This window comes from Chrysemys picta, chromosome 1 (genome assembly GCF_011386835.1).
Source record: "Chrysemys picta bellii isolate R12L10 chromosome 1, ASM1138683v2, whole genome shotgun sequence".
NCBI lineage: Eukaryota > Metazoa > Chordata > Testudines > Emydidae > Chrysemys > Chrysemys picta.
This window is the reverse complement of record NC_088791.1, coordinates 51,444,287-51,465,836: the sequence shown is the minus strand read 5'-3', so window position 1 is coordinate 51,465,836 and position 21,550 is coordinate 51,444,287. Positions and strand designations below refer to the sequence as shown.

At 42.7% G+C, this 21,550-nt stretch overlaps 1 protein-coding gene across 4 annotated transcripts in view; it reads right to left on the bottom strand.

Moving 5' to 3' along the window:
- The window catches only part of DOCK4 (dedicator of cytokinesis 4), a 403,168-nt gene that overhangs the window by 262,653 nt on the left and 118,965 nt on the right, over positions 1–21,550 (bottom strand). For all 4 annotated transcript variants that reach the window (XM_008162515.4, XM_042861791.2, XM_042861754.2 and 1 more), the window contains exons 2-4: positions 5,138–5,221; positions 2,566–2,606; positions 914–969 (exon numbers count right to left, since the gene is read on the bottom strand). In XM_008162515.4, the coding sequence (XP_008160737.2) occupies positions 914–969; positions 2,566–2,606; positions 5,138–5,221 (181 nt within the window). The remainder of the gene's footprint in view (positions 1–913; positions 970–2,565; positions 2,607–5,137; positions 5,222–21,550) is intronic.

Below are 21,550 nucleotides of genomic sequence, written 5' to 3'. Positions count from 1 at the left end.
GAAAACAAGAACTCTTCCATGATGAGTAATTCCAAATTATTTTTGCTAATTTCAATCAATAATTCCTCTCTTAATGCATATAGCAAAAGAAGGCCAATTCTAGGAAATAAATGTTCAGGAATTGTGTAAACACCGAAGAAAAAAAACTGTGCTGGCATAATAACCACTGATAAACAAGATATTTTAAATGGGATGTTGTCAAGTTAAAAGTTACACCTTAAAAAACAAAATGTCACTCTCTCTTTTACTCGCGTTAGTTTTTGTTTTGTTTTTTTAATTGAAAGAATTTCTAACCTATTGGTTTTTACTAACTCTGCTTTCGATAATGAAAACAGACTAGCAGACATCCAAAACTAAAACAAAACATGTTTCATTGTAATTCAGAAACAAAAACATGAAAACAATTTATTAATTTTAGATTTGTAAAATCTTTTTATAATGCATAGACTGACTTGAAAATGTCCCTAGTTCTGCCATGAAGCAGCTGTCACCCTAAATAAAATGAGCAATGTTCAGCAATGGCTAATAGACAATTCTATGCAGAACCCTGTAGGGAGTTGTGTTTAAATAAAAGAGCCAGCCTATTAAACTCAGTCTGATTAACACCAGTAGTTAAAAACAAGTAATTGTTCTCTGCATATGCTAGACAACACAGAAATCATTTCCCCATTTCTGCTCCATGTATTTTTAGAATAAGTGACTTCCTACCTTATGCCTGAATGAAAATGCCAGGCTGGTTAAGGATATTCATTTAAATCCTTTGGGGCAGTGAGCTGAAGTTTTACAGTGTTAAACACCAGTGAAAATTATATCTTTATCCTGCCTGAAATGCAGCCTTGTTACAACAATCTGCACAACTTCAGATCCTTCTCCCCAGCCTCCTTAAATAGCTGAATACAAAATCACCACCTACCCTTTGTTCTTAACACATGCATTTTTCAAGTGGATATAGTTGGATGGAAATATACCCTGAAAGAGAAAATAGTTTAATAAATGCACAAAGTTTTAACAAGCTGCCTACTGTTAGGAGAGAATCTTGATTTAGACTAACCATTTCAGAGAAAACCTTGCACAGTGTATAGCGAATTCTTTTTATCAGTGACACTATTTATGACAAAAAAAAATCCCACTGTGACTATTTAGTATATATAATATAGATTTAAATGATTGAAACTTCAAATATGAAACTAAAAATGTGTGAAGAATGTATAGAACATTGCAGCATAGCTCTTGGGTAGTTACCATTTTTACTAAGTCCTATTTTAAGGGATAATGTCAAATAGTCTGTGGCCAACATTTATCTATGGCATCTTCAAATTGACATCTGGAATGGATTTTCAAAACACAGTGTTTTTAACGACTACACTGTTTATTTGGGATCTACTCAAGAATACACTATTCTTTTATATTCTCTGGTAGCAAAGCAGCAGCGATTAACCACCACCAAGCAGTCCTTACAGAGCACTGTGATTCACAAGCAGGGCAGTAAATAAAAGCAGGCAAGTTAACCTAAAGACACAACTGCAAGAGAAAGCCCTGATGAATTTTCCAAAAAGGACAACGTTGCTAGTTTTAAAAAAATGTTCAGATGGAAAATTTAAAAATAAAATCCGGTGTGGTTTAAGAACAGTTGATGGTGCCCCATTTTGCTATGAGACAGATAGTAGAGTAGCTAGTGAAGAGGTCTGGCAGAGCAGCACTAGCAGGCCATGCTGCCCTCAGGAAGACTTGTTTTCAAGGTAGAGTTCAGAAAATCACCTTCATTCACAAAAGGTGACAACACTGCACAAATGGCTAGCTCATTTCCTCACAGAGCTTGAGTCATGTTTAGGACGTCCCATTCATAACTTTTTTTGACACATCTGGCAGGGTACAAACTTACATTGACCGTAAGCACATGATGATCAAATGCAATCAATATTCACTTTAGGCTGTAGAGCAACTCCAAGGCCATGCAAGGGTAATTGGGAATGTCTTACAAAAATGAGAACCCAACATCACCAAAATCTAATTCTGAACCTATTTTCATGCAAAAAAGTATAGAAGTCAGAAAGAGTAAGAGGTCTCACTCTAGCATTATGAGTTTCACTAGCATCAAGAAGTGTCATATGCATGTAATGTGCATTTGCAAGAGATACAATAGATATCTAATTGGGCTCTGAGGCTACACTGAGTCTGCACATTAAAGTCAAAGAATCTGATCAACACTATTTTCACCATGCATTCATGGTAGCTAACTCTCTATACTTTCATTTAGCTCTCCCTTAAGCTCCCTAACCTAATTTATGTTGCCTAAACAAAAGCTAATTTTGCCAAGAGGTCTTGACATCCAAGGGGCTCGCAGTATTAACATGAGAGCATTTAAAAAAATATAATCCATGATAAAGGATACGTCTGTCAACGTTGATTTTAAAATACATAACACCAAATGCCATAGTATCTTAAACTGTGGCATTCCCATAATGGTAAATATCATATTCTTACACTCAGCTACGAACATGTTTGACTGAATTCACATTTTTGTCAAAGAATTCAAACTATAGTTAGAAACATTTGTGTTTTTACCTTGATATTTGGGTTTTTTAAGGCAAATCCTCTGTACCAGCCTGTGGAGAAATAACATTTTTGTTTTTTTAAATATGTAAACCATTGCCATTTTCAAAAACTTGTTTTATATTTTTCTTTTGGACTGACATGATTCTATTACATACCACAGTGTAATAGACTACACTCGTTTTGAGTACATTCTGTGCATTTAAAAGTAATTTTTTAACTAAAGTATCAACTGAAATTACTTCATAGATATTTTCTGCTATATCCTCCAAATATGAACCCAACAATGCACCTTAATTTTTTTGTATCAATCAACATATCAAATATTAAAGGTAGACAGTACCATTAACTGCTATTCTGAACTATGATTATGCTGACCAGGCATGGGCTATTAGCTACATTATTATACTAAAAATCCTAATGAATGAAATTCAAAATAACTAAAGTAGATTTAATGCATTTTATGACAAAGATTAATCACTCACTACTAACTAGATGAGCAGTTTAACACCCCCACATCTATGCTAATAAATGTATGTTATCTTAAACAACAAAAATATAGTTTTGAAAAACTGACTTTAGGTAGGATTTTAAGGAAATTCTATGAAAGAAACGCAGTTTTATTTCCTTTATTCTAGTTCTGTACATACATTAAAATCAAGTTTAAAAATATTTTTATTCCAGGAGTCTCTATATCAAAACAGAAGTAGGTCAGGGATCTTTAACATTGCTCTAGGATTTAAACTTGTGATTTGGCATGAAGTTTGAAAGCCTCCTGCTGAAAATCAAGCTTCCCTGGGAAAAACCATGAGAGCAAAAAGAAAAGTCACAATGAGACCTCCCTGCTGTTTAACAATTATTTTTCTCCCTGGATATTAATTAAACAGGGAGAAGAAACAAAAAGGAATACAGTTACAAAGATCAAACCTAGTCATTAGAATTCCTTTGACATACAGAAACATGAAGGCTTGGCAGAATTTAATTTTTGTTCATTATAATTTTGATGGATAATATCAATATTTATTTGTAAGCTTATTTTTAGATAGTTAATTTAAATTTTCACAGTTGCGCAAAAATTCTGGGTTTTAAGCATTCTTTTATTTTTATTGATTTTAATTTTCACAATTGTGGGAACTTACGGTGGTCAGAATTTTTATTTAATGACAGCAGATACAGATTCAAAAAGTTAAAGCTTTATCACTGTTAAAACACAAGTTGTCAACATTACAGGTCAATATATACAAAGTAAATATTCTTAAAATAAAATTCTAATAAGTTCTCAAGTACCATTTTTCCTACTTTGTCTATCTGCAAATTTCATAAGAATGGTCATACTGGGTCAGACCAATTGTCCATCTAGCCCAGTATCCTATCTTCCAACAGTGGCCAATGCCAGGTGCTCCAGAAGGAATGAACAGACCAGGCAATTATCAAGTGATCCATCTAATCATCCACTCCCAGCTTCTGGCAATCAGAGGCTAAGGACACCCAGAGCATGTAGTTGCACCCCTGACCATCTTGACTAATAGCGATCGATGGACCTATCCTTCATGAACTTATATAGTTCTTTTTTGAATATTGTTATAGTTTGGGCCTTCACAACACTCCCTGTCAAGTTCCACAGGCTGACTGCGAGTTGTGTGAAGAAGTACTTCCTTTTGTTAGCTTTAAACCTGCTGCCTATTCATTTCATTGGGTGACCCCTGGTTCTTGTGCTGTGTGAAGGAGTAAATTCTTCTTAATTCACTTTCTCCACACCAGTCATGATTTTATACACCTCTATCCAGCAGGTGACTGGAGCCAGGCAACCCCCTGGGGTGCTGGGCTTAGGGGGTTGGGATGCGCCAGACTCAGAGTGTTATGAGGTATTCAAAAAGTTTAACAAATGGAGCGGGGGCACCGAAGACTCTCCTCGTCTGGGGCACCATTTGACCTAGGGACGGCCCTGCCTCTATCATACCCTCTTAGTCATCTCTTTTCCAAGCTGAAAAGTCCCAGTCTCTTTAATCTTTCCTCATAGGGAAGCTATTCCAGACACTTCATCATTTTTGTTGCCCTTCTCTGTACTGTTTCCAATTTTAATATGTTTTTCTGAGATGGGGTGACCAGAACTGCACACAGTCTTCAAGGTGTGGGCATACCATGGATTTATATAGTGTCATTATGATATTTTCTGTCTTATCTATCCCTCTCTTAATGGCTCCTAACATTCTGTTTGCTTTTTTCACTACCGCTATCCTTTGAGCAGATGTTTTCAGAGAACTATCCACAATAATACTAAGATCTCTTTCTTGAGTGGTAACAGCTAATATAGACCTCATCATTTTGTATGTATAGTTGGGATTATGTTACCAATTCTTATAAATGGAAATACTTTTTCATAGGTTTCTTTGTGCACAGTTAAATCAATATTTACTGACATTTACCAAAAAAATCTAATCCTTTCAAGCCTAAACACATGCAAGCATAGATGTTCATTTTTGCTTCATTTACATTTTAAAATTAAACGAAGAGTGATGGGATTCAAATTCACATCAGCACAGTAACAATTCATTAAAATGAGAGTTTTAACCTGTGTACTTACCATCACATTTTTCTAGTATTTGAACTGTGTCTCCAATCTCCAATGATAAGCCATGTGGGACTGTTCCTCGAAAACTGGCTATCACTGAAAGAGATATTAAACTACAGTTAATCATACCATTGAAAAAAATCAGGCGCGCTCCATGTTATTAAACTTTTATGCAGCAGGGAAAGGGAATGTGTTTAACAAGGATGTTTCATGAAAATTATGGAGTTGTGGGCTGACTCAAATACACAAAGAGCAAAGCATGTGATTTTTGTTAATGGAATGCTAAATGCAGAACTTGAAAAATCCACTTGTTCACTCATAAAAAAACAATGGGAAAGACTGTCCTGGAGAGCAGTGTTGCCCAATTCATCGATTTCTGGATAATTTAATTTTTTTAATTAAAGTTTCTAGCCTTTACAGCTGTGATAATATCCCTTCAAATTTGAACTGATGCATTTCAGAATTCCTGAGTCTGCAAGACAGACAACATCAGTGCTTGTATTGCCGCTTCTATCTTTGCCAAACATCAAGATGAAATTAACATATCTGGACAATGTAATTAAAGCTATTCAGGACCCAGTGGACAGGAAATGTTTGGGAAAGCATCAAAAGCAGGTAATGAAGTTATTCACAAAGGATGAGATCCAAAAATGGAGAATGGGAAAGAGAGAGGGAGAGAGAAAGAGAGAGAGAGAGAGACACCTTTTTCCTATTCTCAGATCCCTCTCTACTTCAGCCAAGAGTAAAGACTCTAACCTCACAGATGCAATTCTGGCAAAGTGGAGGGAAGAAAAGAAAGACATCTAGCAGCTAGAAGGGGTGGGCTTCCAATTTATAGGGTACCTACTAGCTAGAAATATGTGAGATGGAGCCCCCAAAAGGGTCCACAGACAACAGAGTTAGAAACCTATGCATCCTCCCTCTTCCTCGTTCCTGCTGTTATCAAGGGAGTACAGGTTCTCACCAGTGGGTTGTCCCTGGACCTACTTAATAGCCCTCTGCCCCTCATGGTCTTAAGCCTCTACCTTTAGCTATCAGGTAATCCTCCAGCTAATACTGTGTTTGTTCAATTTTCAAGCCCTGCAAAGTTGATATCTCAGATGCACATTTTGAAGCAAGTAACATTTTGTTAAGCACAACATCAAAAAGGATTGTATTCTCCATCGTGGATTTAAAAAATAAATAACTTTCAAGTATATTCACAGATGCAACAACATGACAGCACCCATGTCTTACTTGATGGAGGTGGGGAGTTATGACACCTCACCCCTTTGCGGCAGTGAATAAGTTCCTCTTGGACTGTGGGTCCAGGTCTGGTGTGGAGTACAGACCCTGCTCTCTGTATACTCTTTGATATAAGCAAGTGGGCTAGGCCCCTCCTCCTCTCACACACACCCTAGAATATCTGGCCAAGTATAAGGGGGTTGGCATGGGAAGGGATACAGTGAAGTACTTCCCCTCAGAAGAAACAGGGAAGAAATTGTACCTCAGAATCTCAGTGCCTCCCCCAAGGCTACTCCTGGGTGGTGCTATTCACATAAACGTGCTGGCTTTAGGCTGTGCCTAAAGGCACAATTTAGCCCTTAGTATCATATTTACAGTTTAAAAAAAAGCTGGTAAAGCCTGACAAAAATAAAATGCGATCAAAATCCAAAAGTCAAATCAAAAGCCAAATAGCGAGAAAACCCAATTATCCAGAAGTAATAAACCAGATCAGGAGTCGGCAACCTTTCAGAAGTGGGGTGCCGAGTCTTCATTTATTCACTCTAATTTAAGGTTTCGCATGCCAGTAATACATTGTAATGTTTTTAGAAGGTCTCTTTCTATAAGTCTATATTATATAACTAAACTATTGTTGTATGTAAAGTAAATAAGGTTTTTAAAATGTTTAAGAAGCTTCATTTAAAATTAAATTAAAATGCAGAGCCCCATGGACTGGTGGGCAGGACCCGGGCAGTGTGAGTGTCACTGAAAATCAGCTTGCGTGCCGCCTTCGGCACGTGTGCCATAGGTTGCCTACCCCGAACTAGATGTTCATCCACACAGCAGGTATCAGTTGGGCTCCAGATCACCCTATGCACACAGGATTCTAGGGCCTGGTCTACACTAGGAGTTTATCTGGAATTTAGCAGCATTAAACCGAATTAACCCTGCACCCGTCCACACAACGAAGCCCTTTACTTTGATATAAAGGGCTCATAATATCGATAGCTGTACTCCTCCCCGACGAGGGGAGTAGTGCTGACATCGGTATTGCCATTTCGGATTAGGGTTAGTGTGGCCGCAATTCAATGGTATTGGCCTCCGGGAGCTATCCCACAGTGCACCATTGTGACCTCTCTGGACAGCAATCTGAACTCGGATGCACTGGCCAGGTAGACAGGAAAAGCCCCACGAACTTTTGAATTACATTTCCTGTTTGCCCAGCGTGCAGAGCACAGGTGACCATGCAGAGCTCATCAGCACAGGTAACCATGCAGTCTGAGAATCGAAAAAGAGCACCAGGATGGACCATACGGGAGGTACTGGATCTGATCGCTATATGGGGAGAGGATTCAGTGCTAGCAGAACTACGTTCCAAAAGACGAAATGCCAAAACATTTGAAAAAATCTCCAAGAGCATGATGGAGAGAGGCCACAATAGGGACTCACTACAGTGCCGCATGAAAGTTAAGGAGCTCAGACAAGCCTATCAAAAAAACAAAGGAGGCAAACGGTCGCTCTGGGTCAGAGCCGCAGACATGCCACTTCTACGCTGAGCTGCATGCAATTCTAGGGGGAGCTACCCACCACTACCCCACCTCTGACCATGGATTCCAAGGCGGGGGTAATCTTAGCCATGCCTAAGGATTCTGCGGATGGCGAGGAGGAGGAAGAGGACGAGCTTGCGGAGATCACACAGCACTCCGTTCTCCCCAACATCCAGGATCTTTTTCTCAGACTGACTGAAGCACCCTCCCAACACCCAGACAATGAGGCCATGGAAGGGACCGCCGGTGAGTGTACCTTTGTAAATATAAAGCATGGTTTAAAAGCAAGCGTTTTTTAATGATTAATTTGCCCTGAGGACTTGGGATGCATTTGCGGCCAGTACAGCTACTGGAAAAGTCTGTTAATGTGTCTGGGGATGGAGGAGAAATCCTCCAGGGACATCTCCCTTGAAGCTCTCCTGGAGGTACTCCAAAAGCCTTTGCAGAAGGTTTATGGGCAATGCAGCCTTATTCCGTGCTCCATGGTAGGACACTTGCCCACGCCATGCTAGTAGCAAGGCGTCTGGTATCATTGCATGACAAAGTCTGGCATCGTATGGTCCCGGTATTTGCTGGCATTAAAGCAACATCCGTTCTTTAGCTCGCTGTGTTATCCTCAGGAGAGTGCTATTGTTCATGGTAACCTGGTTAAAATACGGGAATTTAATTAAGGGGACAGAGCTGGCCATTCCTACTGGGCTGTTTGCCTGTGGCTGAAAAGAAATCCTTCCCTGCAGTTAGCCAAGCGGGGGCGGGGAGAATCTTCTCTGATACCAGCTACAAGGTGGGGGGAGGGATAAAGCAATCATCCCAGAGAATTGGATTGGGGGGGGGGGTTAGTTTGGTTTCTGCTGCTGCACGTTAACAGGAAAACCGCAGCACTCAACGGGCTTTGCTTGGTATGTGGGAAAGGAGGGCGCTGCTTGTAGGAAAGCGGCAGAAGCTGAAAGACAATGGCTTACCATGGCCGCATGCAAGCCGAATTCTGTTGCCCGGACCTGCGTCTGTGCTCTCTAACACCAAAGCCGCAGGCACTCAGTATTAAAAGATGCAAAATGCGACCTTGTACCGAAATCACATGTGCTATGTAATGTGAATAGTGTTGTTCACCGTGAAAGAGAATAGCATTGTTCTATAAAATGTATGTTTTTAAAAAATTCTCTCCCTTTTTTCCCTCCCTCCCACAGCTGCAAATTTTTCAAGCCTCCCTCCTCCATCCCGAAGGCTATCTCAGATAAGGCGTCGAAAAAAGAGGATGCGAGACGAAATGTTCTCGGAAATCATAGAATCCACCCGCAATGAAAGAGCTCATCTGAATGAGTGGAAGGACACGGTATCAAAGTACAGGAAAGATGCCAGTGAACGTGAGGACAGGAGGGACGCTCGAGATGAGAAGTGGCAGGCTGCAACGCTGGGGCTGCTGCGTGATCAAATGGACGTGCTCTGGCGTCTGGTGGAGCTTCAGGAATGGCAGCAGGAGCACAGAGTGCTGCTGCTGTATAACCTCCCTCCCGCCTCACCATGTTCCATCGCCTCCTCACCCAGGTGTGTAAGAACGCGGGGGAGGGGCGGAGGCTCCGTGCACCTTCCCAATCCACTCCAGTGGACAGCCCAACCAAAAGGCTGTCATTACTTTGAACTTTTTTAGTGGCCTTTTTCTTCCCTCCTATCCTCCTCCCAAACCCCACCCGGGCTACCTTCTCAGTTCTCTCCCTCTTTTATAATCAATTAATAAAGAATGCATGATTTTTAAATGATAGTGACTTTATTTCCTTTGAAAGCAAGCTGGGATCGAAGGGGGAGGGTGGGTTGCTTACAGAGAATGAGTCAATCAAGGGGGTGGGTTTTCATCAAGGAGAAACAAACACAACGTTCACACGGTAGCCTGGCCAGTCATGAAACTGGTTTTCAAAGCTTCTCTGATGCGCAGTGCTTCCTGGTGTGCTCTTCTAATTGCCCTGGTGTCTGGCTGCGCGTAATCAGCAGCCAGGCCATTTGCCTCAGCCTCCCACCCCACCATAAAGGTCTCCCCCTTACTCTCACAGAGATTGTGGAGCACACAGCAAGCAGCAATAACAATGGGAATATTTGTTTGGCTGAGGTCTGAGTGAGTCAGTAAAGTGCGCCAGCAACCTTTTAAATGTCCAAATGCACATTCTACCACCATTCTGCACTTGCTCAGCCTGTAGTTGAACAGGTCCTGACTACTGTCCAGGCTGCCTGTGTATGGCTTCATGAGCCATGGCATTAGGGGGTAGGCTGGGTCCCCAAGGATAACTATAGGCATTTCAACATCCCCAACAGTTATTTTCTGGTCTGGGAAGTAAGTCCCTTGCTGCAGCCATTTAAACAGAGTAGTGTTCCTGAAGATGCGAGCGTCATGAACCCTTCCCGGCCATCCCACATTGATGTTGGTGAAACGTCCCTTGTGATCCACCAGTGCTTGCAGCACCATTGAAAAGTACCCCTTGCGGTTTATGTACTAGGTACCCTGCTGCTCCGGTGCCAAGATAGGGATATGGGTTCCATCTATCGCCCCACCACAGTTAGGGAATCCCATTGCAGCAAAGCCATCCACTATGACCTGCATGTTTCCCAGAGTCACTACCTTTGGTAACAGCAGCTCAGTGATTGCTTCGGCTACTTGCATCACAGCAGCCCCCACAGTAGATTTGCCCACTCCAAATTGATTCCCAACTGACCGGTAGCTGTCTGTCGCTGCAAGCTTCCACAGGGTTATCGCCACTCACTTCTCAACTGTGAGGGCTGCTCTCATCTTGGTATTCTGGCGCCTCAGGGCAGGGGAAAGCAAGTCACAAAGTTCCATGAAAGTGCCCTTACGCATGCAAAAGTTTCGCAGCCACTGGGAATCGTCCCACACCTGCAACACTATGTGGTCCCACCAGTCTGTGCTTGTTTCCCGGGCCCAGAATCGGCATTCCACGGCATGAACCTGCCTCATTAACAGCATGATCTCCAAAGCACCGGGGCCCGCGGTTTCATAGAATTCCATGTCCATGTCCTCATCACTCTCGTCACCGCGCTGCCGTAGCCTACTCCTCGTCGCCTAGTTTTGCAGGTTATGGTTCAGCATAAACTGCACAATAACGCGCGAGGTGTTTACAATGTTCATGACTGCTGTCTTGAGCTGAGCGGGCTCCATGCTTGCCGCGGTATGGCGTCTGCACTGTTCACCCAGGAAAAAGGTGTGAAACGGTTATCTGCCATTGCTTTCCAGGAGGAAGGGGAGGATGTACCCAGAACCACGCGCGACAATGTTTTTGGTCCCCATCAGGCATTGGGATCTCAACCCAGAATTCCAATGGGCGGAGGAGACTGCAGGAACTATGGGATAGCTACCCACAGTGCAACGCTCCAGAAATCGACACTAGCCCCGGTACATGGACGCACACCGCTGAATTAATGTGCTTAGTGTGGCCGCATACATTCAACTTTATACAATCTGTTTTCAAAAATCGGTTTCTGTAAAATCGGAATAATCCCTTAGTGTAGACATACCCTAGGTCCCGAATTAACATGCCAAGTAAGATCAAGCCAGTTGTGATATTAGCTTATTAACCTAGAAGAATGTGATTTGATTCCCTGAACTGCTAATAATCTTTTGGGGCTTGATTTTGCAACCTACTAAGTAACAGGAAAACCACAAGAAACATATTAGGATACAGCTAAGCCAGAATATGCTACTGGATCAATTGACTGGTGGGGCATTTCAGAAGGCTACTTACAAAAATAGTAGTCATATGACATGAATCTTAACATGTGTAGAAAAGAATCGAAAGTCAGAGAGGCAGACTAAACAAAGATACCTACACTAAAGGAAAAAGGAAACCACATGTACATAGATGAGCTACTACGCCCGCCAAAGAACTGCAATAATCTCTAAATCCCAACTGCAAATTAAGTGTCCGCTTTACAGCCTCTCGACTACACTTATTTGTCTGCTTCCCTGTAGGCAATGAATACATCCAATTAGGACATAATGTACTGTCCAGCCTTGTGATCTTGTTGCACTTATCTTCAGAAGCGATTAGCTGTAAACAACCACTAGAATTTAAAATTCATTTCTGAGTCTTCACCTAAAAGTCTCAGGTTTTGACTCTGAAGCAGCATGACAAACTCTTTTAGAACAGATACATCAAGTAGTAATAGTTTAGCCTAGGGAAACATTTTATTTTGATCTCATGCCCATTTTAAAATGTCATACAAGAACTGCCCCCAGCACTAAACATCAGATAACAAGAATTACCCAACTCTGTAGCCAACAAAGTTCTAAAGTATTTGTAAAAACAAAAGAAATACTCTGTTTCATTTCAGATTAGTTACGTTCTGTATTGTAAGGAAGAAAATCAAAGGTAAAATGAAACATACAAATATTGAATTAATCAGAGCTTAGACTGCCGTTTCGGTATATGACCAAGACTGGTGTGGAACATTAATGGAATTAACTGAAATTAATTTAGAAAACTATTTGCCTGTATAATTTCACACACCAGAAATTTAAGAGGGGCTTTTTTCTTGTTGTTGTTGTTGTAATTGTCCCAGGGAAAAATAAATGGTTCAAGTTTTCAGTGGTTAAAAACAGCATCAGTTTCAAAAATTCTGCCACCCACAGAGATACTGAGACTAAAACTTTTGAAAGAAACTTGCTTGTGTCAGTGGCATATTATTACATATTCCACCTTCAGCTTTGCACACAACTCATGGGATTCAGTGGAAGTTGGATATACACAAGCACCTGCCACAGAATGAGAACCCTATATGCTGGATTGCTGGAGGGACCGGCTGTATGCTTTGTGGCCTTTGCACAGATAGAACACCCAATCTCACTTCTAAAGTTTAAATTCTTGCCAAATTTCTCTTTAAATAATTCTAATGTTCTCAGATTCACTGAGTTATACGACTCCCAAGAGCCATCATTTCTCCCACTGTAAACAGCCTGTGAGTCTAGGTGCCTAACAAGGCAAGCCCAGAAGGTTACCACATACCACACAGCCTGAACTTGTAGCACTGTGAACACTAGTTAAGCATATATACTTTTATTTATTATTTTTAGAAATGTAATTAATATACTGAAGTTTAATTTAGTGATTTTATATCACCTGTCTTCCTCCAAAGTACCTATATGAAATATAGATTATCCCAGTTTAGGTCTATTACAAGAAAAAGAGCTATAAAAACTCAAACAACTGTCATTTTTGCAAGAGGAAGAAGGTTAATATAAAGAGAATAATTTCCTAATGATAGCTTACTCATCCGTAAGCAAATGACTTGAGTATTTACTTTTCAACTAATTCTTTTGTAAAGATGTGGGGCTAACAAAATCATTAAGTAGGGAGGTGTCATAACTATAAAGGGAAGGGTAACAACTCTCCGGTGTACAGTACTATAAAATCCCTCCTGGCCAGAGACTCCAAAATCCTTTTACCTGTAAAGGGTTAAGAAGCTCAGGAAACCTGGCTGACACCTGATCCAAAGGACCAATAAGAGGACAAGATACTTTCAAATCTTGGGGAGAGGGGGACAGGCTTTTGTTTGTGCTCTTTGTTTGGGAAGTAACTCCAACGCCAGAGGACACCAGCAAGCCTGAACTGGCAGAAGCAGCAGATAACCCTACCCAAGAGGCTCAGCCAGAGCCTGAAATGCAACATAGTGCACCAGCGGACAGCGGTTCACAGTCAACGGAAACAGCCCCAGCACCTGCATCGCTTCCAGAGGGACCAAGTCCACAGTCCAAGGAGGAACTGATGTCCCCAGCATCAAGGGAACAGTTCCAGGCCGAGCAGGAAGCAGATGACAGCCTTCAGAAAGCTTGGGCGGTGACACGGAGCACCCCACCGCCTCTCAGCTCTTCTAACCGATCCCGGTTTGTTGTAGAACAAGGACTTTTATACAAGGAGACTCTTTCTGGTGGGCACCAGGAAGACTGGCATCCTCAAAGACAGTTGGTAGTTCCCACTAAGTATCGGGTAAAGCTCTTGAGCTTAGCCCATGATCATCCCAGTGGCCATTCTGGGGTGAACAGAACCAAAGACCGGTTGGGGAAGTCCCTCCTCTGGGAGGGAATGGGCAAGGACGTTACTAATTATGTCCGGTCTTGTGAGGTGTGCTAACGAGTGGGAAAGCCCCAAGACTAGGTCAAAGCCCCTCTCCAGCAACTACCCATAATTGAGGTCCCATTTCAGCGAGTAGCTGTGGATATTCTGGGTCCTTTCCCAAAGAAGACACCCAGAGGAAAGCAATACATACTGACTTTCATGGATTTTGCTACCCGATGGCTGGAAGCAGTAGCTCTAAGCAACACCAGGGCTAAAAGTGTGTGCTAGGCATTAGCAGACATTTTTGCCAGGGTAGGTTGGCCCTCCGACATCCTTACAGATTCGGGAACTAATTTCCTGGCAGGGACCATGAAAAACCTGTGGGAAGCTCATGGGGTGAATCACTTGGTTGCCACCCCTTACCACCATCAAACCAATGGCCTGGTGGAGAGGTTTAATGGAACTTTGGGGGCCATGATACGTAAATTCGTAAATGAACACGCCAATGATTGGGACCTAGTGTTGCAGCAGTTGCTTTTCGCCTACAGGGTTGTACCACATCCCAGTTTAGGGTTTTCACCATTGGAACTTGTGTATGGCCGCGAGATTAAGGGGCCATTACAGTTGGTGAAGCAGCAATGGGAGGGGTTTACGCCTTCTCCAGGAACTAACATTCTAGACTTTGTAAGCAACCTACAAAGCACCCTCCGACACTCTTTAGCCCTTGCTAAAGAAAACCTAAAGGATGCTCAGGAAGAGCAAAAGGCCTGGGATGATAAACATTCCAGAGAACAGTCCTTCAGAGTAGGAGACCAAGTCATGGTCTTAAAGGCGCTCCAGGCCCATAAAATGGAAGCGTCGTGGGAAGGACTATTCACGGTCCAGGAGCGCCTAGGAGCTGTTAACTATCTCATAGCCTCCCCCACCTCCAACATAAAGTCGAAGGTATACCATGTTAATTCTCTTAAGCCCTTTTATTCCAGAGAATTAAAGGTTTCCCAGTTTACAGCCCAGGAAACAGATGACGCAGAGTGGCCTGAAGGTGTCTACTATGAAGGAAAAAGGGATGGTGGCGTGGAAGAGGTGAACCTCTCCGCGACCCTTGGACGTCTGCAGCGACAGCAGATCAAGGAGCTGTGCACAAGCTTTGCACCAAATTTTCTCAGCCACTCCAGGACGGACCGAACGGGCATACCACTCCATTGACACAGGTAATGCTCACCCAAACCCCACCCTACCGGGAGTCACCTCATGCCCAAACTGCTATACAAAGGGAGATCCAGGACATGCTACAGATGGGTATAATCCGCCCCTCTAATAGTGCATGGGCATCTCCAGTGGTTCTAGTTCCCAAACCAGATGGGGAAATACGCTTTTGCGTGGACTACCGTAAGCTAAATGCTGTAACTTGTCCTGACAACTATCCAATGCCACGCACGGATGAGCTATTGGAGAAATTGGGACATGCCCAATTCATCTCTACTTTAGACTTAACCAAGGGGTACTGGCAAGTACCACTAGATGAACCCGCTAAGGAAAGGTCAGCCTTCGTCACCCAGGCAGGGGTGTATGAATTCAATGTACTCCCTTTTGGGTTGCGAAATGCACCCGCCACCTTCCAAAGACTTGTAGATGGTTTCCTAGCGGGATTAGGAGAATCTGCAGTTGCCTACCTCGATGATGTGGCCATTTTTTCTGATTCATGGACAGAACACCTGGAGCACCTGGAAAAAGTCTTCGAGTGCATCCAGCAGGCAGGACTAACTGTTAAGGCTAAAAAGTGTCAAATAGGCCAAAACAGAGTGACTTACCTGGGCACCAGGTGCGTCAAGGAACTATAAAACCCCTACAGGCCAAAGTGGATGCTATCCAAAAGTGGCCGGTTCCAAAGTCAAAGAAACAGGTCCAATCCTTCTTAGGCTTGGCCGGATATTATAGGTGATTTGTACCACACTACAGCCAAATCGCTGCCCCGCTGACAGACCTAATCAGAAAGAAACAGCCAAATGCAGCTCAGTGGACTGATGAGTGTCAAAAGGCCTTTCACCAGCTTAAGGCGACACTCATGTCTGACCCTGTGCTAAGGGCCCCAGACTTTGACAAACCGTTCCTAGTAACCACAGATGCGTCTGAGCGGGGCGTAGGAGCAGTTTTAACGCAGGAAGGACCAGATCAAGAATTCCATCCTGTCATGTTTCTCAGCAAGAAACTGTCTGAGGGGGAAAGCCACTGGACAATCAGCGAAAAGGAATGCTACGCCATTGGGTACGCGCTGGAAAAGCTACGCTCATATGTTTGGGGACGGCGTTTCCAACTACAAACAGACCATGCTGCACTACAGTGGCTTCATACCGCCAAGGGGAATAACAAAAAACTTCTTCGGTGGAGTTTAGCTCTCCAAGATTTTGATTTTGAAATACAACACATTTCAGGGGCTTCTAACAAAGTGGCTGATGCACTCTCCCAGGAAAGTTTCCCAGAATCAACTGGTTAAAAATTGTTCTTGGAATGTGGAACATATTGTTAGTTTTTACATAATCAGTAGTATGTCTAAAGATGCATGTGTCTTATTAACTCTGTTTTCTCCTAGAGCTCCAGAAAGAAATCACAGCCAGTGTGGAACCGGCTGTCCAACACTATCTGTGATTTGGGGGGCGTGTCGTAACTATAAAGGGAAGGGTAACAGCTGTCCGGTGTACAGTACTATAAAATCCCTCCTGGCCAGAGACTCCAAAATCCTTTTACCTGTAAAGGGTTAAGAAGCTCAGTTAACCTGGCTGACACGTGACCCAAAGGACCAATAAGGGGACAAGATACTTTCAAATCTTGGGGGGAGGGGAAGGCTTTTGTTTGTGCTCTTTGTTTGGGAAGTTGTTCGCTCTTGGGACTGAGAGGGACCAGACATCAATCCAGGTTCTCCAAATCTTTCTGAACAAGTCTCTCATATTTCAAACTTGTAAGTAAACAGCCAGGCAAGGCGTGTTAGTTTATCTTTGTTTTCTCAACTTGTAAATGCACCTTTTGCTAGAGTGTTTATCTTTGTTTGCTGTACTTTGAACCTAAGGCTAGAGGGGGGTCCTCTGAGCTCTTTAAGTTTGATTACCCTGTAAAGTTATTTTTCCATCCTGATTTTACAGAGAGGATTTTTACCTTTTTCTTTAATTAAAAGCCTTCTTTTTAAGAACCTGATTGATTTTTCCTTGTTTTTAGATCCAAGGGGGTTGGATCTTGATCCACCAGGAGTTGATGGGAGGAAGGAGGGGGATGGTTAATTTCTCCTTGTTTTAAGATCCAAGGGGTTTGGATCTGTATTCACCAGGGAATTGGTGAAGATCTCTCAAGGCTACCCAGGGAAGGGAATTAGCTTTGGGATGGTGGCGGCGGACCAGATCTAAGCTGGTAGTTAAGCTTAGAAGTTTTCATGCAGGCCCCCACATTTGTACCCTAAAGTTCAAAGTGAGGAAGCAGCCTTGACAGGAGGATATTTCAAAAAGCACCTAAGGGACTTAGGAACATCAGTTCCACTGAGAGTCAATGGGACTTGTGCTCCTAAATCCTTTTGTTGCTTTTGAAAACCTCCCCTAGAATGACAAGGACCATTTCGTCAATGGCACTTGTTTAATAGAAGTGTCCTTAGGTTATGAAGGCTACCAAAAGTGACTGCATTTACAGTGTAGTTGAAATAAAAATCAGAGAATGATTGGAATTAACACAAAGACAATAACTGCAGCAATATACCAATCTTTTTGCTTTCAGTGTAACAGTAACCAATAGTACTGACTGTAATTTGCTCTTCGAAAACCAACATATCCGGTCACATTTTTGTTTTGTTCTATTATTGCGGCTGATTTTGTTTGACACTAAATTTCTTGGATGTCATACATTCTTGGGGGAGGGGAGAAACACAATTTTTTTAATAGATCTCTTTTTTTCCAAAGGTAAGTTTTAATATTAGAAACTTTTCAGGAAAAGTAACAACTAAAACTAACATGCAGTGGAGAAAAAAAAAAAAAAATCTTTTTGGAACACAGATAGAACAAAATTGTACCTTGATACATCTGGCAAAGGGGTATACTGTAAAGTATCAGGGAGAAGAAAGAAAGAAAGAAAGAAAGAAAGAAAGAAAGAAAGAAAGAAAGAAAGAAAGAAAGAAAGAAAGAAAGAAAGAAAGAAAGAAAGAAATGAGGCCACCACCTGTCCTACTGAGCCAGCACATTTGCCTGTTCCATTCCCAGAATACTGGCAGAATTCTAACAGAGGTCTTGCATCAAGGTCAGATTCAATACAACCAGTGTGTGTTCCTAGCAGCACTGTTCAAAGGAAACTAAAAGTGCATTGCAGAGAGGCAGAGAATTTAAAGTAAAGCACAAAAATCCCCAAACTATTATACACAGAAAAGTCAATCTGCTTTTAAAAAGTTTAGCTTTGTTTTCTACATGTATAGTACTATCTCAGTCATTTAGAATTGGTTACTACTTAATGTTCTATGTTTGTAGTGGAGATATATATATATATATCTAAAAGCAGGCTACAGTGAAGGCATTTGTGGAAAGAGCACTCGGGTTCATACCTAAAGAGTAGATTCTCGCAAGGGATTATGCCAAGGTGATGCTCAATGTCTTGAGGCAGGGACACAAGAGTCTTGACCAATCCATGGTACAGCTTTAATACATCATCCTTCCCTTTCTTCCCTTGCTGCATATAAGCTCTTGGTGGCAGGAATTTGCCATATGGTTTTTTGGAAAGTAGCTAAAAATTCATAGTTTTTTAACTGCAGTCAGTACTTTAAAACTTAAGTGAGGCACATTTGATAGAGAGCGAACTGTCAATATTTTAAGGAAATAAAATGCAACAAAAAAGCTGCTAAGAATTTTGAAGAAGCCTAAAAAAAAAAATCACTTGCAAAATATGCTACGTTTCGTTTCTGATGAGAACACCACACACAAAGTGTCAGTCTCTCTTGTGCATGGTCCTTGTTTCATGCACCAGGGAAAATAGAGGAAGGAAGTTTACCATTCCTCTTCCTTCTAAAACTGTAAGGGCTGGGCCCTAGCTGACAAGTAAAGCCTTTGTTTTTTGTTGGGGAGTCTGTTGATGTTGCAACTTTCACTTCATAAACTGTGTGAGAAACCAAATAGATTTCCTAAAATTGATTTTAAGAAGTTTGTGAGCTGGAGAAGCATCTGCTGTAATTTCCAGTGTGGTGCGTGTATTTCGTGTGTGTGGGGGGTGTTTGAGAAAATCGTGAGTCTGCACTAACAAAAATAATGCAATTGGGATACAAACACCAAAGCCACAAAGATTCTTTAGGTTTCACTTAAAGTCATCACTTAAGGAAGAAAAATAAAATAAAAAATAAAATAAAAGAACTTCTTTGCTGTCTTCACACCTTTAAAAGGTTTCCCTCTTGCTACATGTGCACCGCAACCCCCAAAAAAGAAATCCCCCAAATACCATTTTATCTACACTTACATACCCCTGGTGACTATATTGTGCCCTACTTTTAAATGCTGTAGCCTGGGGGAGTGCAACTCTGGCTCAATCACCTCTCATGGCCTTTGGTGACTTGGCACAGCAGATGGACATCTACCATATTGAACATCTGCTGCCTGCCCATGCACCACTACTTCCCTCCACTGGAGGCTGAAGCTGCCGCCTCTCCCTATGATCTTAGTTGCAAGTTCTTCTGCTTCCTCTCCCCCCCTCTAACTCTGTTTTTAGGGAATGGAGAAAGGAAGCATCATATGGACCTGGAACAGCAGCATTGCACGAGTCTAAAGTTAGCTTTGTGAGCATGTGTACACACAACTACAGATGACAAGAGATACAATAGTGGTGGCAGCAGCAACCTGGCAGAGATTAGTTGTATTTTGGTAGCACAGACGAGGGGCCATACTGTAGAGTAAGAGACAGTCCCTGCCCCAAACATCTTAACAGAGAAGGACAAAAGGTGGGAGGGAAAACAGAGGCAGAATGTGGCACACAGCAGGCTGTGGCAGAGTTGGGAACAGAACCCAGTTCAGTGCCCTATCCAAAAAACACCGCCTCCCCTAGAAGAGGAACAGCTGAAAGATATTTGAGACTGATGAGGCAGTGGGGGTGTTAAAAAACTGATTTGGTGAGAGGTTGTGTTAAGGCAAAGTGACTAGTTCCTTGTGCCTGTCTGGGGGACTCATTAGACTGGAGGAAGCGGCTCTGTTGTATTGGAGAAGCGATCGATGGATTTGAAGCAGTACTGGGTGGCACACTTCAAAGTTTTGCTTGTGATCTCTTCAAAAATTGTTATGCCCCTACTATATTAACACATACTGTGGCTATTCGACTGATTGTTCTGTTGCTAGGGTTTGATTTCATTTACCATGTTTAGCCAGCCTTTTGGTTTCTCAAGTAACTCTCAGAAATCCCATGTGAATTTGCCCACCCTGCTCCACATATTCAAGTCACAAGAAAAGATTCTGTGCTTTCTTTTCCATTGCACCTCTTCATTTCTCTCTTGGTCTGCTTTTAAGATACTGATCCTGCAACTGGATCCACATGGGTAGATCACCAGACATGCAGGGGTCCACCCACACAGATCCATTTGTGGGATTAGGGCCTAGGGTGACCAGATGTCCCGATTTTATAGGGACAGTCCCGATTTTTAGGTCTTTTTTTTATATAGGCTCCTATTACCCCCCAACCCTGTCCCAATTTTTCACACTTGCTGTCTGGTCACCCTATTAGGGCCCAACTATTAAAACTGTATTCAGCTCTATAAGGCACTCAGAGAATGTATCTGGAAGACTCTTTACAAAATAAGGGCCCAATCCTACAAACATTTACCTAGTCAGAATTATTACATTCTTATTATCAGAAGTTTCTACAGGATCAAACCTTAAACTGTGTTATTTTAATAAATAATAATATATTGAACTGATATTTGCTTTGAATGATGAGAATCTGCTCACACAAATACTTCAAACCACTTAAAATACTATCAAAAAGAATGTTATATCAGCTGTAGAGTTGCCAGGCGTCCTGTTTTTTACCAGAACGCCTGGTCGAAAAGGGACCCTAGCAGCTCCGGTCAGCACTGTTGACAGGGCCGCTAAAAGTCCGGTTGGCAGCGCAGCAGGGCTAAGGCAGGCTCTCTGCCTGTCCTGGCTCCGTGCGGCTCCCAGAAGCAGCCAGCTTGGCTGGCTCCTAGGTGCAGGGGTGGCCACGCTGATCACGCCCCAAGTGCTTTCTCCACAGCTCCCATTGGCCGGGAACCCCCCTGACCCGTCCACCTAGGAGTCAGACATACCAGCCGCTTCTGGGAGCCATGCGGAGCCAGGGCTGGCAGGCAGGGAGCCTGCCTTTGCCCCACTGCGACGCCAACCGGGAGCCACCTGAGGTAAGCACTGCCCCTGGAGCCTGCACCCTTCGTCCCCTTCCACACTCCAACCCCCTGGCCCCCTCCTGCATCCTAAACCCTTGCCCCACCCTGGACCCCGGAGCCCACAGCCCCTCCCACACCCCAAACCCCTGCCCCAGCCCAATGAAAGTGAGTGAGGGTGGGGGAAAGCAAGCAACGGAGGGAGCGGGGATGGAATGAGTGGGGAGTGGTGCCTCGGAGAAGGGGCAGGGCAAGGGTGTTC